Here is a 17062-nt window from a genome sequence, read left to right as displayed (position 1 = left end):
CATTCTTCACGCCTGCTCCACTCATATTGCTTGCAAAAAAACTTCAACTATTGGGCTAAAAGAAAAGGAGCCACAATGACTAATTTACATTTGAGACAAGAAAATGTCGGTAAAATACACTGCTCTAAGTTTAGTGCTAAATTTCCTTCATATGGTCAGTGCTGCATTTCCTTCTCACTCCCACCAATCCACCGTTTTCTCCTATAAAATCTAATTAAAGTGGGATATCATTTTCCTCCAGCAAATTGAAATAACTAGTTTCCAAAAGTTTGGTTATTTGTAATGTGATAATTTATATATGATTTTTAGACCATATAATTAATTACTGGTGTAGCTCAAGCCTCAAAATCCAACATTTTAATATTTTTTTGAGATATTATCCAAAAATCAGAGTAAATCTTCTTCCTCAATTCAGATCACCTATTCTAATACTGCAACCAATATATAATTGCTAGAGTAAAATAATTGTGCATCTCATACGAAATTTCTACCCATTTACAGCCCAAAAACAACGTGAATAAACCCAAGAATACTAAATATTCCTACCAACCAACCAGATCTGAAAACGCCCAGGAGTGGGGAGCTCCTGGCCGATCACGTGGGGGGCGGAATTCACGTGGGTGGCGGAGGGGAGCAGCCGAAACCATCTGAGAGAGAGATGTGAGTGCCGGTAGAGGAGGAGTCCAAACCCAGGATTTGATGATGAGTGGCGGTGGAGAGAGAGTGGCCGAACGCTGGGGTGAGAAACAATGCAAATCCGGCGACGTGGGGTAAGAAATATGGCTTCAGAAAGTGCTGTCCGTCGTCTTTCGTGGGGTGAGAAATCAACGTGTTTTCGTGTTTCCTTCCATTCTTCTTTTTTTAAAACAATCTGCCACGCCAGCTGGAGCGCGCGAATTCGACTGAATGTAGCAGGACTGTTTGGGGAAAGGAGAGAATTTTGAATTAAAATATTTTTTTAAAATAAGTGTTGTATTGGATTTTGTGAGAATAGATAGATAAATTTAAAAAGTTATTTTAATATAAATTTTTAAGATTATTTTTGTTTTAAAGTTTGTAAAGTTGTATTATGTTTGTGTTGTAATGATAATTAGATGAAAAATTTAAAATTTGAAATAGAAAAATTTGTGTGTTGGAGTAATGTTTAGAAATTAAATTATGAAAAAGTTAGAAAATTTTGAAACACCTTGATAATGCCAAATATGGCAAATTTCTTCGTAGGCGGTGGATTGGATGTCAAAGATAATGCCATTCTAGATTGTTCATTTGGACCGGATTTTTATCTGGCCCAATCCAGAATCCGGATAACCGGGTTCCAGTTACGGGTTTCGGCTCAGATACAATCCGAGCCGGAACCCACATCACTCTTAATTGGCCCAACCCAGGCCGGTTACTGTATCCCGATTTTAATTATAAAAAATAAAAATAAAATAAAAAAACCGAACTTTAAAGCCCCCACCGACTCGTTGGCTGAATCCTATCTCACTGCCTTCCTCTCTCTCTCCCTCTAGCCATGAAACCCTAACTTTCTCTTTCAAGTTTTGTCTTCATCTCTCTCTTTCTCGCCGTCGCTGCTGGCCAGACTTCCGATCGATAAGTCTCTCTTCTCTCTCTCACTTCGATAACTCTCTCTCTCTCTCTGTGTCTCTTGATTTATGAGCAATGCCTTTGAAAAAATCTTATGTGGCTATACAGTATATGCAATTAGTTTTCTAGATCTGCTTTTTTTGTTAAACATAAGGTATTTTTTTAAAAGTTTTTTAGGGTTTACGTTTTGGTTCTTCTCTCTCTCTCTCTCACACACACACACACGTTGAAACCCACTTTCTCTCTCTTGCTCTCACGTCGAAATCCTAGCCTCCTCTGCCGATCAAAGCGTCGTCTTCATCCTCGTGCCATCATCTTCATCATTGGATATGTTTTATTCTCTATGTTTGTTTTGTTCTCTGTTTGTTGATTTTGAGTTTGTTTCAATGAGAATGTTTGAGGAGTATTTTTATGGGTAAGATCCTCGTGTCGTCGTCTTCATCCGTGGGCATGTTTTCTTCTCTTTGTGTGTTTTGTTCTCTGTTTGTTGATTTTGAGTTTGTTTTATTGATTTCGACAAAGGTTTTGTGAGATTCAATACTTTCTCTTTAGCTTTGTTTTTAGAAAATTTGTTGTTGTCGGTGAAAATTTTGAAGTTGAATTTAATAGATAAGAAGTTACTCCATATATATTATAAACATGATTACTTATAAAAGAAAATATATATTATAAACATGATTATTCGGTTGTGATGGGTTTTAGACTTTGGGGTGAAAGTGATAGATTAATATTTTCTTAGATCTCCTCTTTTTTCTTTAACATAGGTCATTTTTCACTACTGATCTGCCCAAATCTTAAGTTTTTTAGCCAAAGATCTAGGAAGAAGCAAAGGAGCAGATGCTGCACATGACCTCGTAGACCCTTTTCCCATCTGGGTATGGAACTCTCACTCTTTGTGTGTGTGTGTGTGTGTGTGTGTGTCTTGGTATGGGTTGTTTTCTTGAGAGCCAAACAGAATGTCTTCTACTTGTATTTTTGAAAAGTTTGACTTGTTATGTAGCAGTATTGAGATAAAAAAATGTAGACTTTTCCTATCTGAAAAGTCTTTACAAGGGTTACAACTTCCATTTTAAAAATTTTAATTATGTTACATGGAGTCCTGATCGGATGAGAGTAGCCCATTATTTTTGTTCTGAGAGTAGATGTAATAATTTTCCTAGATTCAAACACAATCGAGATCTCTTTCAATTTATTTCCAAGGAAATATTAATTAATAACTTTTTTAGGATTTCTATCACTTTTATATAAAATAAAGGACATTTTATAAAATTCAAATTTATTTTTAATAAAATAACGTGATCAAATTAATTGATTGTGAAATATACCGTAAAATAGTTATAAACAATTGCATCTTTAGCTATATCTTATATTTACTTTCGAATAGTACTTTCTTTAGAATTTATTACAGTTTTAAGTAGGGTTTAAAATCGAGGGTCCACACATCATTACATTGCTCCTTTGTCATCCAATGCTTGACAGTTTTAAGTAGGGCTTAAAATCGATGTGGTTGGTGCGTTTTCGGTCCAAAATCGACACCGCACCAATGGCTTGTAGAGAGGTTCAAAATCGGCCGATTAAGGGGAAGAAAACCGACAGCCTTGGTGTCGGCATGAGTCAGTGCGGTTCGTCAATTTGCCTTTGATGTCGTTGTGAAGAAAGATGGGAGCGGCGGGCTGTGCCGTTGGTAGTAAGAAGCAAACCTGCAAAAGGAAGATACAAAGAGAAGAAGAAGATGGGGAAGAAGAATAATGGGGGTTTATTAATCCCAAGTCAAAATGACACCGTTTGACTTATTTAAGTGAAACGACGTCGTTTAATATATACATGTATAATATAAATATATATATATATAATCGGCCTATTTGCCGGTTTGGGTTTGGTTCAGACTGAAACTGAACAGGTCGGCATCGATTCCATAATTTTATATCTCCATCCGATTGGCTCTCTGTCGGCTTTGGCGATTTTAGACTCTGGTGGCCGATCTACTTCGACGACAGTCAATCCCGTCAATTTTTGTACAACCCTAGGACTTTTAAGGGTTAGGGATGGATCCCAGCTCTCAAGAAAGGGTTAGCTAATGAAAGAAAATTAAATAAGATGGAAAATGAAATAAATAGGAAGAAAATGAGGGAAGAAATTTTGAGGGTTATATTTTTGTTATTTTTAACTGTGATCGAATATTAAATATAGGTAACAGTTTTATGGGTATCAGATAAGATAAATTATCTTGATCATTATGAAAATTAAATCTCTAGATTTGATAATTATGAAAATTAAATCTATAGATTTGATCATTATGAAAATCATATTTAAAAATTAAAAGTATTTCTCATTATGAAAAGCAAATAACTTATTTTCTCTAACAGGTAATGGTGGTAGGGAGATTTTAAAATTAAGCAGTTTTTAGAACAATATTAGGGTGGACACCAAATACACCCCTAATATGCACACATGTGGGTTTTTTTTTTTTAAACATTCTTAACCATTAAAAAAATACTAATTAACCATTCTAAAATGACTAGATCTAATTGTAACATGATTAGGTTGAAACTACTGGGGTCGTACGATTCGATCATTCTATGACAAGAAATAATATTTACAGTTATGAAATGTGTAAATACTGTATACTCTTTTTAAAAAAAGTGAGTAAAAATGATACCCATATAAAAAAATTACTCTTCCATGACTTTAGCCGTGTACACAATAATTGTCGATGTGAATCGAAAGATTCGATCACTCAAAAGTAGGGGTGACAATATGTGACACGATCCGTTAATTCAATACGAATACGACACGATAAAAGCGGGTTAGGGTTTAGTTTTAACGGGATCGGGTTAAAACAGGTTGACCCGTTAAGACACGATTGCTTAACAGGTCACTAACGGGTCAACCCGTTATGACCCGTTAAGAAAATTAAATTTACATTTATATCCTTAGACCTAAAGGGCAAGGAGGACGTTCTAATTCCTTCTTCAAATTCTAAATTTGTTTATATTTGTATTTTTAATTTTTTATTATATTTGAGATTGTAACATTAATATATTTACATTGTTTATTTTATTTTGGATGTAATTTTAATAATGAATATTATTACAAATTGTGTAGATCATATCTGTTTTTATTGTAATTTTAGACTTGTAGTTAGTTTTTTATTTTTTTATAGATATTATTTATATTTAAATATTTATATAAAATCAATTAAGTCAAACAAGTCGTGTCGTATCGTGTCTATTCAACCCATTAACATTAACGGGTTGAAACGGAACGGGTCATGTCGTGTCGTGTCAATTTATTTCTTATTCATTAACGGGTCATAACGGGTTGTGTCTATCAACCCGTTATCTTATCATGTTTTGTTCGAGTTTGAAATTTTGATACGAAATCCTTAACGGATTATGTTTGTGAGTATCCATTAAGTGTAATGTACATACATTGATACGATACAAATACGACCCGTTAACACGATTTGACACTCTTACTTAAAGGTGGTATATAGGTCCAAATTTAGAACTGATTCAAATAAATAAAAAAATATCAATTTACGATTCTCTTATAATTTTATAATAAATAAAGGTAGTTTTATAAACTGGATAACATTTTTAATGAAGTGATAGTTGGCGCTTATTTCTCAAAATAAAGAACATTTCAAGCAAAGCTTTAATTTGAACAATATTATATTAATTAATTATAAAATGAATTAAGAAATAGTCGTAAAAAAGTTATTGACAGCTCACAACCACCACAAATATTCTATAAAAATTGTGCTAAACATGCACCAACACACCCACACAGAGAGAGAGTGAGTGTGTGTGTGTGTCTGCGAAAACGGAGAAGGAAACAAGTGCGTCCAGAGCTCATTGTTTAGTCTTAGCCTATCCAGCTCAAGGACACATTAATCCCTTGCTCGAATTCTCCAAGCGTTGGGAGCACAAAGGATCGGTAAGAGTTACACTTGTTACCACCCACTTCATCTCCAAGAACATGCATAAAGAAGCCAGCCCCATTGCACTCGAGACCATCACCTACTTTTATTTATAAAAGTAAAACCGGAATGATCACAAATATGGCTTATCAATCCACCACCATAGTTGCTAATTTGACTAACAAAGTGAATCGAATGGCTGATCGAATCTCTCTGTCTTTTCTTTTTTTTTTCTTTTTTTCTGTACGAACAAAAAATGATATTATAAAAATTCAAAAGTGAAACAAAAATAAATAAAAATAAATCGTTTACATGACTTCTATCGGTACAAAAACCATGTCCTTGAGTACGGGAAGAAGTTTATTTTCAAGTGCATGGTTTGGTAGACGAGTACTGGCCATACATTTTAGAAAATTTATATCTAATATGGTGTTTATATAATATAATTTAATTTAAAAGATAAGTATTAAAATCTAAATATTACAAATTAAATATTACCGTTTAAGTATGGTGTACGTGCTGTACACACCGAGAATAAAATAACATTTCTACCTCTTACTTAATCTCTGTGGACGCTATGCAAAGGACACACAATCTATGTTCATTACCACTATCCCTAGCTTAATACAAAAGGGTGTAAAGATCTAGCATGAGTATTATATTATCTTTCCTTCTTTACCCTCCTTGTTTAGGAAAAAAAAAAAATCCAAATTTTTGGAAGAAAATCAAAACTTTGAAATGTACATAGAATGAGTTGTCTATACATGATTGGCTCCACACAATTATGATCCTGAATTAAAGACTAATCAATTTTGGCTATCATTCAGACATGAATTTAACTAGAAACTAATCGTTTTGTAGCCGTTGGAAGCCCTTCACTGTTGTTTCATATTCGAAACAAATGCAAAACGAGTTTAATTTGATCAAAGGCGTCATGGTGAATATTAAAGTATGATATTGTGTTTATTAAGTCGAACGATTGGAATCACTATATAATATATATATATATATATATATATATATATATATAATATGACACTTGTAGTTATCTTCACATGATTCAGAAAACATTAATATTATATAATTATTATTTTCATCTCTTCTGCTACATATTTAATTTATGAGTATTGTTATTCATAAGTCACATACACCACACACCACAAGTTTTTTTCTTAATTTTTTTTGTTTAATTCTTCTTAAAACAATTGAATTCTTCTACTTATCATCCATGTACCACACATTTGGTAAGAAAAAAGAATTAAAAAAAAAATCAAAAAAGGTGTGTGGTGTATGAGCTAGGCTTATGAATATAATTTTTCTTAATTTATTTTATGTATACTCTTACCATAAGATTACTGTTTTAGGTTACTCTAATAATTAAGTACCATTAGAGTGTAAGAAATGACCTAATTTCAAATCTTGAAAACAATTTTATCAAAACTCTGATCTGTAGCATTCGAAAATGGTACAAAATTCATGTTTTGTAAAATATTAATTGGTTACGACCAAACCTTATACGCTGAATTAATGATTTGCTGCCTTCATGTTTTTCTTCTCTGAGTTTTTTACCCCTTAATTTAGAGGTAGGTATCTCCATAATCCATTAATAATACCCAGATTATCATCGATTAAAAGGTCACAGCCTATTACTTCTTGTAAGTTAAAATCACTTTCTCGTGGTACTGAGGACCAGCCAAAAATAAGCCACCTCTATAATTTTAATTTTCAACTTTTTAATCTAAACACGTTTTATAATTTGGAAATTTTAATTTTCAACTTTTTAATCTAAACACGTTTTATAATTTGGAAATTTTAATTTTCAACTTTTTAATCTAAACACGTTTTATAATTTGGAGGGGTAATGCTAAGTCTCAAATAGACATGCGACATAAAAGCCATTTAAAAAATTGAGTCCTACTAATAAAGAATAGTTTTTTTTACACTTTTTTAAGGTGGAGTCTATTTTTTTACAAGGGTTCGTATATAGTTTATCTATTTGGAGCTTGTACAAATCATTTCTTTGAGATAGGCTAAAGTCTTTTCGAGTATTGTAAATCATTTCTCCATGTAATAGGTGGACTGCAATAGGATAACCTTAACATTCAGAAAAATAGCCACTAAAAATATTTCATTATTTTAACATCAAAGACAAACCACAACAATATCTAGTAATGACTTGTTTGAAATGTAAACAAAAAATTGGAAGAAAACAAAACTTACAGCTCGGATTCATGTGAGAGCGAGGGAGGCAGGAGATAGGGGTGTAACCGGTCCGGTCCGATCCGGTTTTAGACAAAATTTAAGACCGAACCGGTATATACCAGTTTTACATTTTTCAAAACCGATTACGCCCCGGTTATCCTCCTAAACTGGTATCTCCGGTTTTACCCTTTTCCGGTCCTATCCGATCCCGTTTTCCGGTTTTTTTAAAATGTAAAAATATATAATAAAGTGTTACCTCTTATGATAAAATGTTATTAATAATTTAATATATATTTTTTATATTTAAAGCATATGATCAATTAAATTTTCATCTTTAAGATTAAACTTTTATTTTATAAATTATAATAACATTATCGTATATATAATTATATTAATAACATATAATCAAACAAATTACAAATGTTTATATTTAAGATTAACATTTCATTTTATAATTTATAAATTATAATATGAAATTATTTCATATATGATATATAATTATATATTATATATAAAACTTATATATATATAAAATATTTTGTATAATATATAAAATTAATTTATATATATATTTTTTCAACAGGTTTGGTTCGGTCCGGTTCGGTCCCGAAAACTACGGAATCGAAACCGGACCGATTCCTATCGATTTTTAAAATATAGGAACTGGTTCCGGACCAACCAGTCTGGTTCCGTCCGATTTTCTAATTTACTGGTTTAAATTTACACCCTTAACAGGAGGGAAGTAGGCTGGGAACAAAGGTTTTTGCCGGAAAAAGATCTCTGTCGTGCAGATGGAAGGATGGCGTCGGACGAACTCTCTGATTCTGTACTGGAGGGAGCGAGATGAGGGAGGTACGATGGAATGCGGTATTAAAATCTAAAATGATTTTTTTTGTTTTATAATATTTTTAATCGTCACGTGTTGCAAATCGGTCAATTATTGGTATAAAGCGTGGATTCCGTAGCAGTATCCTTTATACATATATATATATATATATATATATATAGTGAGCTATACTTTGTCTCGATCCAAGATTCCTACGTATAATTATTGCAAACCCAATAAAATAAACTCAAACAGAGAGATTTCAAACACTCAAATTTTGTGTCCAAAAATGGAGAAGGAGACGAGTGCCTGCAGAGCTCATTGTTTAACCTTAGCCTATCCAACTCAAGGACACATTAATCCTATGGTGGAATTCTCTAAGCGTTTGAAGCACAGAGGAGTAGAAGTTACACTGGACATGCCGTCCAGTGTTCACAAAGCTGATTGGGTTCTTTGCAACACGTTTTATGAGCTGGAGGAAGAGGTAAGCATGTTAACTGGAGCTTGTGCACTATTTAGTTTCCTGAACTCTTTGTTATGTTTTTCTTGCCTTTCAATGATGATCTTTTATTTTCTTCTTTCTTCTCTTTTCTTTCTTCTTCTCTCTTTTCTTTTCTTGGGAGAGGAAAGGAATATAGAAGTTAAACTATATTGTTTTTTATTTGGATTTGACAGATTTTTAGGCTTGCAATATTTGATCGGTTTCTAAATATCTTTGTAGGCGGTGGATTATTGGATGTCAAAGATAATGTCATTGAGGACGGTGGGGCCAACTATTCCATCAATGTTCTTAGACAAGCGGCTTGAAGGTAACGAAGACTATGGTTTCAGAATTTTCAAACCAAACACCGATTCTTGCCTGAAATGGCTAAATGATTGTCCAAAAGAGTCTGTTGTTTATGTTTCTTTCGGGAGTTTGATCGTTCTAGAAGCTGAGCAATTGCACGAACTAGCTTGGGGTTTGAGGATGAGCAACAACTATTTCTTGTGGGTGGTCAAGGCCTCAGAAGTGGCAAAGCTCCCCAAAAACTTTGTGGAGGAGACGTCGGAGAAGGCATTAGTGGTTGAATTGTGTCCTCAGTTGGAGGTCTTAGTACACGAGGCAGTGGGATGCTTTGTGACACACTGTGGGTGGAACTCAACGTTGGAGGCCCTGAGCTTCGGTGTTCCCATGGTGGCAATACCACAACGGACAGACCAAAGCACGAATGCAAAGTATATTTCGGATTTTTGGAAGATGGGACTTAAAGCGCCAGTTGATGAGAAAGGGATAGTTAGGCGAGAAGCAGCAGAGCATTGCACAAGGAAAATAATGGAGGGGCAGAGAGGGAAAGAGATAAAAGGAAAATGCCTTACAATGGAGGAAATTAGCAAAAGAGGCAGTTGACAAAAGTGGAAGTTCTGACAAAAACATTGAAGAGTTTGTATCTGAACTGGTTGTTGGCAGCAGTCTTAACTGCAATGTGTAATAATTTCGGCTTATTACAAAGGCCGTACTTGTGTAACCCTGCAAGTCTAATGTCATAATTTACGCTAAGAATGATATTAGAGCCACCGCTGGCTGCGAGCTATCGCTAGTTTTAGTATGTGTTTTTTTATATATTTTTTAAATATTTTTTTATATAATTTTTTAATAATTTTAAATATTTAAAAAAATAAAAAAATTTATAATGTCATTAAAAAATATTTCTTTAATCATGAAGTAAAATGAAAAAATAATTTTTATTTTTCTAATGATTTTTTTACTTTATGATTAAGAAATTTTTTTAATAATGTTCTAAATTTATTTTATTTTTTAAAAATATAAAAAAGTATTAAAAAAATCTCTGTAAAAAAGAATTAAAAAAACACTCCTTATCTCTATAACATTTTTCAGATATTTTTATGATCTAATAGAAGAACAAGAATATGAAGTATTAGAACAGTCTGATGATCATAGATGATTGAGTGCTAAGAGTACGAGTATTTTAGAGGATCATATTTAGTAGTTTTATCTCTAGCGGTTATTTTGATACGTCAAGTTATGAATAATTTAGGTCTTTGTGGAGATGTTATTTGTTACATTGAGATTTTTGTTTAGCATTTATGTGGAAGCATACAGATTTTTCGGATTGAACAAATAAATTAAGCATTTTGTAAAATTTTTGTTTATTTATTATTTATTATTAAAGATGTTCTTGTGAAATAAGAGCTAACTCTCTGACCTTTCGAAAACATGACGTCACACGATCACTTAAAATGTGGTATACATGTCCAAATTTAGGACTGATTCAAATAAAAAAAAATATCAATTTACGATTCTTTTATAATTTTATAATAAATAAAGGTAGTTTAATAAACATGATATACATTTTTAATGAAGTGATAGTTGGCGCTTATTTCTCAAAATAAAAAACATTTTAAGCAAAGCTTTAATTTGAACGATATTATATTAATTAATTATAAAATGAATTATGAAATAGTCGTAAAAAAGTTATTGACAGCTCACAACCACCACAAATATTCTATAAAAATTGTGCTAAACATGCACCAACACACCCACAGAGAGAGAGAGAGAGAGAGTGTGTGAGATAGAGATTTCGAAGCTCGACGTGTCTGCGAAAATGGAGAAGGAAACAAGTGCGTCCAGAGCTCATTGTTTAGTCTTAGCCTATCCAGCTCAAGGACACATTAATCCCTTGCTCGAATTCTCCAAGCGCTTGGAGCACAAAGGATCAGTAAAAGTTACACTTGTTACCACCCACTTCATCTCCAAGAACATGCATAAAGAAGCCAGCCCCATTGCACTCGAGGCCATCTCCGACGGCTATGACGAAGGAGGGATAGCGCAGGCAGAGAACATCCAGTCCTACTTTGAGCGCTTTCGTCGAGTGGGGTCGCAGACTCTGACGCAGCTCCTCGAGAAACTTTCTAGCTCAGGCTGCCCTGTTAACTGTATTGTTTACGATGCTGTCTTGCCTTGGGCTCTAGACATAGCCAAAAAGTATGGGTTATTTGGGGCTGCGTTTTTCACTCAAGCCTGTGCTGTTGATATTATATACCACCATGTCCACAAAGGAGTGCTGAAACTCCCTCTATCGGAGCCAGAAATTTTGCTTCCTGGTTTGCCACCTCTTGAACCTCAGGACATGCCGTCCTTCATTTATAATTTGGGATCCTACCCAGCTTTCTTTGACGTGAATTTGGAACAATTCTCCAATGTTCACAAAGCTGATTGGGTCCTTTGCAACACGTTTTATGAGCTGGAGCAAGAGGTAAGCATGTTAACTGGAGCTTGTGCACTATTTAGTTTCCTGAACTCTTTTTTATTTTTTTTCTTGCATTTCAATGATGATCTTTTGTTTTCTTCTTTCTTCTTCACTCTTTTTTTGGGAGAGGAAAGGGATATAGAAGTTAAAATATATTGTTTTTTATTTGGATTTGACAGATTTTTAGGCTTGCAATATTTGATCGGTTTCTCAATATCTTTGTAGGCGGTAGATTGGATGTCAAAGATAATGCCATTGAGGACAGTGGGGCCAACTATTCCATCAATGTTCTTAGACAAGCGGCTTGAAGGTGACGTAGACTATGGTTTCGAAATCTTTAAACCAAACACCGATGCCTGCGTGAAATGGTTAAATGATCGTCCAAAAGGGTCGGTTGTTTATGTTTCTTTCGGGAGTATGGCTGCTCTTGAGGCTGAGCAAATGCAAGAACTAGCATGGGGTCTGAGGATGAGCAACAACTATTTCTTGTGGGTGGTCAGGGCCTCAGAAGAGGCAAAGCTCCCCAAAAACTTTGTGGAGGAGACGTCGGAGAAGGGATTAGTGGTTGGATGGTGTCCTCAGTTGGAGGTTTTAGCACACGAGGCGGTGGGATGCTTTGTGACACACTGTGGGTGGAACTCTACGTTGGAGGCCATGAGCTTGGGCGTTACAATGGTGGCAATGCCACAATGGACAGACCAAAGCACGAATGCAAAGTATATTATGGATTTTTGGAAGATGGGACTTAAAGCTCCGGTGGATGAGAAAGGGTTAGTGAGGCGAGAAGCAGCGGCGCACTGCATAAGGGAGATAATGGAAGGAGAGAGAGGAGAAGAGATAAAGAAAAATGCCTTCAAATGGAGAAAATTGGCAAAAGAGGCTGTTGACAAAGGTGGAAGTTCTGACAAAAACATTGAAGAATTTGTAGCTAAACTGGTTGCTGGTTTGCCGTAGCTAGCTAGCCAGATCTTCGCTTCCATTAATTCCGATCCAAAAGTATTTTTGGCAGCAGCTTAACTGCAATGTGTAATAATTTCGGCTTATAACAAAGGCCGTACTTGTGTAACCCTGCAAGTCAAATGTCATAATTTACGCTGAGAATAATGCTCGCTCTAGAATGTGTATTTTTAGTTATTTTTTTTATATAAATTTTTTAATAATTTTAAATATTTAAAAATAAATAAAAAAATTCATAATATCATTAAAAAATACTTTCTTAACCACGAAATAAAATAAAATAATAATTTTTTAGTTTTTTAATGATTTTTTTTTTTACTTTAGGATTAAACAAGTATTTTTTAATAATGTTCTAAATTTATTTTATTTTTTAAAAATATTAAAAAGTATTAAAAAAATCTCTGTAAAAAATAATTAAAAAAACACATACTAAAGCTATTGGTAGCTCCAATGCTACCGGCGGTAGCTCTAGCAGTACTCATATATAGTTAAATTATGACAGATCTTTGATAAAGGAACGGTATGTAGGTCCATGAATTGAGATACATTTTAGAAAATTTATATTTATAAGTTGGTGGGAATAACTTCATCTAATTGGGTGTTTATATAATATAATTTAATTTAAAAGATAAATTTTAAAATTTAAATATTACAAATTAAATATTACCATTTAAGTACCGATATAGATGGAATACGTATTCTACGCACCGAATTAAGAATAAAATAACATTTCTACCTTTTAATCTCTGTGGACACTATGCAAAGGGCACACGATCTATGTTCATTGTCACTATCCCTAGCTTAATACACAAGGGATGGTGTATTAAAAAGTAGTTAGGTGTGGTCTACTTTTTTACAATAGTTTATATAAGACTTATCTATTTAGTATTTGTACAAATCATTCCCATGATAAGCTAAAGCCTTTCCAAGTATTGTATATTATTTCTCCACGTAGCATGTCTCTCTCTCTTTGAATTGTAAAACTTGATTCAGGGGTCAAGAAGTTATAGAAAATTCTGATCATATATTTGAAAGTGAGTAATTTGAATTTGATTTTTTATAAGCTAAAGTCTTTCCGGGTATTGTAAGCATTTTACAGTAGTACTGGTTTATCTTTGCGAATTATATATTATTGAGTTGCTATCGCATCTATTTTAATTTCTCTCGTCCAACATTTATTTAAAATCATATATCCAATGCTTTTTTTCAGTGTACAAGTCCAACCCAACTCATATATAAAGTCCACACGAGTCAACAACAAATTTCGTGTACAAATTGCATGCGCAGTACTTCATACTCCTGGGACCTAATCAGTTGGCCGGAATATGCACCGTTAGTCTTCTGTTCTCTGTTGAGTGTTCTTTCATGCTGATTTGGATTTCCAAGTGAATATAGTTACCATGGAAAATGATGAAGTAAACGGGCAAAAGAAACTTAAACACAGAGAGATCTGAAAGTTTTGCGTCCAAAAATGGAGTAGGATATGATTGCCAGCAGAGCTCATTGTTTAATCTTAGCCTATCCAATTCAAGGACACATTAATATCCTATGGTGGAATTCTCCAAGCGTTTGAAGCACAAAGGAGTGGAAGTTACTCTGGTTACCACCCACTTCATCTCCATGCAGAGAACATACAAAAAGAAGGCAGCTCCATTACGATCGAGATCAGCATCTCCGATGGCTATGACGAAGGCGGAAGAGCGCAAGCAGAGAATGTCCAATCCTATCTCAGGCTGCCCGGTTCATGACTGTATCGTTTATGATGCTTTCTTGTCTTGGGCTCTAGACGTAGCAAAAAAGTTTGGTTATTCGGGGCTCCGTTTTTCTCTCAATCTTGTGACGTTGATATTATATACTACCATGCCTCCAAAGGAGAGCTGAAACTCCCTGTTTCAGAGCCAGAAGTTCGATCTGCTTCCTTGTTCGCCATCTCTTGAACCTCAGGACATGCCGTACGTCCTTCATTTCTAATTTGGGATCCTACCCAGCTTTCTTTGACATGGCTGTGGAACAATTCTCCAATCATAAAGCTGATTGGGTTCTTTGCAACACGATTTATGAGCTGGAGCAAGAGGTAAGCATGTTAACTGGGGCTTATAAATTATTAGGTTCCTGAACTTCTATTTTGTTTTTTTCCCTTTCTTTCCGCTATCTTGTTTAATTTGCATTTTAAATGAATTTTAGGCTTGCAACAGTTGATCGGCTGCTAAACTTTGTGGAAGAGACGTCGGAGAAGGGATTATAAGTGATTCAATGGTGCCGTCAGTTGGAGGTCTTAGCACACGAGGCAGTGGGATGACAATGTGCGTGGAACTCAACGTTGGAGGCCCTGAGCTTCGGTGTTCCAATGGTGGCAATGCCACAATGGACAGCCCAAAGCACAAATGCAAAGTTTATTATGGATTTTTGGAAGATGGGGCTGAAAGCTCTTAGTTCCAGTTGACGAGAAAGGATTAATAGTGAAGCGAGAAGCAGCAGCGCATCGCATAAGGGAGATAATGGAAGGAGAGAGAGGAGAAGAGATAAAGAAAAATGCCTTCAAATGGAGGAAATTGGCAAAAGCGGCTGTTGACAAAGGTGGAAGTTCCGACAAAAATATTGAAGCATTTGTAGCTAAACTGGTTGTTCGTAAGTCCTAGCTAGTCAGATCTTCGCTTCCATTAATTGCCAAGTTGCATCTATATATGTGTTTTTGGCGGCAGCTTGAGCTGTAATAATGTGTCATAATTTGGGCTTGTTACAAAGGCCATTATGTAATCATGTCTAATGCCATTTTTGCGCTTGACGCACACACATTTGCTGTCTGATAAACTTGCAATAATTTTGAGACCAGGACAGAAGATGAAAATTGCATCGAGCTTTTAGTTCTGACCATCGCTAAATGACAAGATCTTTGGTAAAGGAATGGTAAGAATATCCCAATATATAACACAAGGAAAAAAAAAAAAAAAAAAAAAAGGAAAAAAAGAAAAGGATCTAGAGCCAAGGACTTTGTCCCCACCCTTTTCTCATGAGGGGGAGTCACTTGAAGCGGTTTGTTATAGTCCAAAAATTGGAGACACAGTGGGTTGTTTTGTGTTGTACTTTGTTGGTCCAATTTGGTTGAAGGAGACACCCACTTCCTCTTTTTTAACGATCTTTGGTTAAAAGAAGCAGAAATATAGAAAAATAGCCAGTGATAGATGGTCTGATACGCCAGCAAACAACCGTCAATGGTTGTATAGGTGCATGAGAAACACGCGCACACCACTGTTGGAGAGAGGAGGATGGTCGGATCTGAAAGATCCAAGGACGTTGATCCTACTACTCTAGCCTACGACGACAGAAAACTCAAGCACATGGATCTCATGAACGGTTTAGACGTGTGAGACACATACGCCACTCGTTTGGATAATATTGTTTCGAAAGCCAAAAGATCGGCAGCTTAGGGGTCTTGTGTAGCAATGCATGACAGTCGTAAGTGGGCGGAAAACAATAAATCGGCATTTCTCTATGATATGATTGGAAAACAAGAAAATAGTTGAAAAAATCTACTAGACAGCTCCAAGAAAGATCAGAGAGTAAGAGAGAAGGAGGCGGCAAAGCTCCAACCCCCTCCGGAAGTAAATGGGAGGATGTTTAAGAGATGGATATGGAGGTTTGGGAGACACCTTCGGGGAGGAGAGAGAGTAAATAAAGTCAAATCCACTTGGTAATGCTTTTGCTTCTCTTGAGGTTTGATCTTTCATTTTCCTTAAATTTCTTTTTCCAGTTGATTACTAGAAGGAAAATTTAGAAGTAAACATTCTATTGAGATAGATACCCGTTCATCGTCTATAAAAAGGTCACCAGCTATTATATTTTTAAAAAATTATTAACCTACAACTCTGAACTCTCTTGCAATATTTTACGAATTCATATTAGATTAAGAGTAATTTTGTTAAATTAAAATTCTTTTTTAATAAATATGCTGATATTAGTTGATTGCAAGATATTGTAAGAGTTGTAAAAGATTTATGAGAGCTAGGTATGCAAAAATACTTCCATGTAGCCAAAAAAAAAGAGGCACTTTCCCGTTGGCTGTCGGTATTGATAAGGACAGGCATATATGTTTTATCATTTTTGACAAGCCTGCCACGCATTGTACGCTGAAGTCACTTACGGACATTTTTAATAAGAAAAAATCTGGGAAGAAGCCATTATAGTGGGAGTAGTCGCTGCACACATTACGTGGCTTAAGTAAAATAACAAAAAATACCTTACAACATACATCTCCCAAATCGACTGAGAGCGAGCTGATGAGAGAGAGATCGAGATGAGAGAGAGAGACTGAGATAAGAG

At 34.7% G+C, this 17062-nt stretch overlaps 1 protein-coding gene and 2 pseudogenes across 1 annotated transcript; all 3 read left to right on the top strand.

The window, feature by feature from the left end:
• The first annotated feature begins 8980 nt into the window (after window positions 1-8980).
• Window positions 8981-10059, top strand: LOC121239217 (annotated as a pseudogene).
• A 1026-nt stretch (window positions 10060-11085) lies between these two features.
• On the top strand, window positions 11086-12780 carry LOC121239214 (mogroside IE synthase-like). Its single transcript, XM_041136378.1, has 2 exons — window positions 11086-11791; window positions 12011-12780. Exons 1-2 carry the CDS (start codon window positions 11141-11143, stop codon window positions 12737-12739), a joined length of 1380 nt encoding a protein of 459 aa, XP_040992312.1. The 5' UTR covers window positions 11086-11140; the 3' UTR covers window positions 12740-12780.
• A 621-nt stretch (window positions 12781-13401) lies between these two features.
• On the top strand, window positions 13402-15381 carry LOC121239464 (annotated as a pseudogene).
• Window positions 15382-17062: the final 1681 nt, after the last annotated feature.

This window comes from Juglans microcarpa x Juglans regia, chromosome 7D (genome assembly GCF_004785595.1).
Source record: "Juglans microcarpa x Juglans regia isolate MS1-56 chromosome 7D, Jm3101_v1.0, whole genome shotgun sequence".
NCBI lineage: Eukaryota > Viridiplantae > Streptophyta > Magnoliopsida > Fagales > Juglandaceae > Juglans > Juglans microcarpa x Juglans regia.
This window is presented reverse-complemented; position numbering and strand designations above follow the sequence as displayed.

Excerpts from the sequence above, each read along its gene's own strand:
- LOC121239214 (XM_041136378.1), top strand. The coding sequence starts at position 11,141 with ATGGAGAAGGAAACAAGTGCGTCCAGAGCTCATTGTTTAGTCTTAGCC. Across the intron at positions 11,792-12,010 it reads TTTATGAGCTGGAGCAAGAG|GCGGTAGATTGGATGTCAAA; the intron begins GTAAGCATGTTA and ends ATATCTTTGTAG.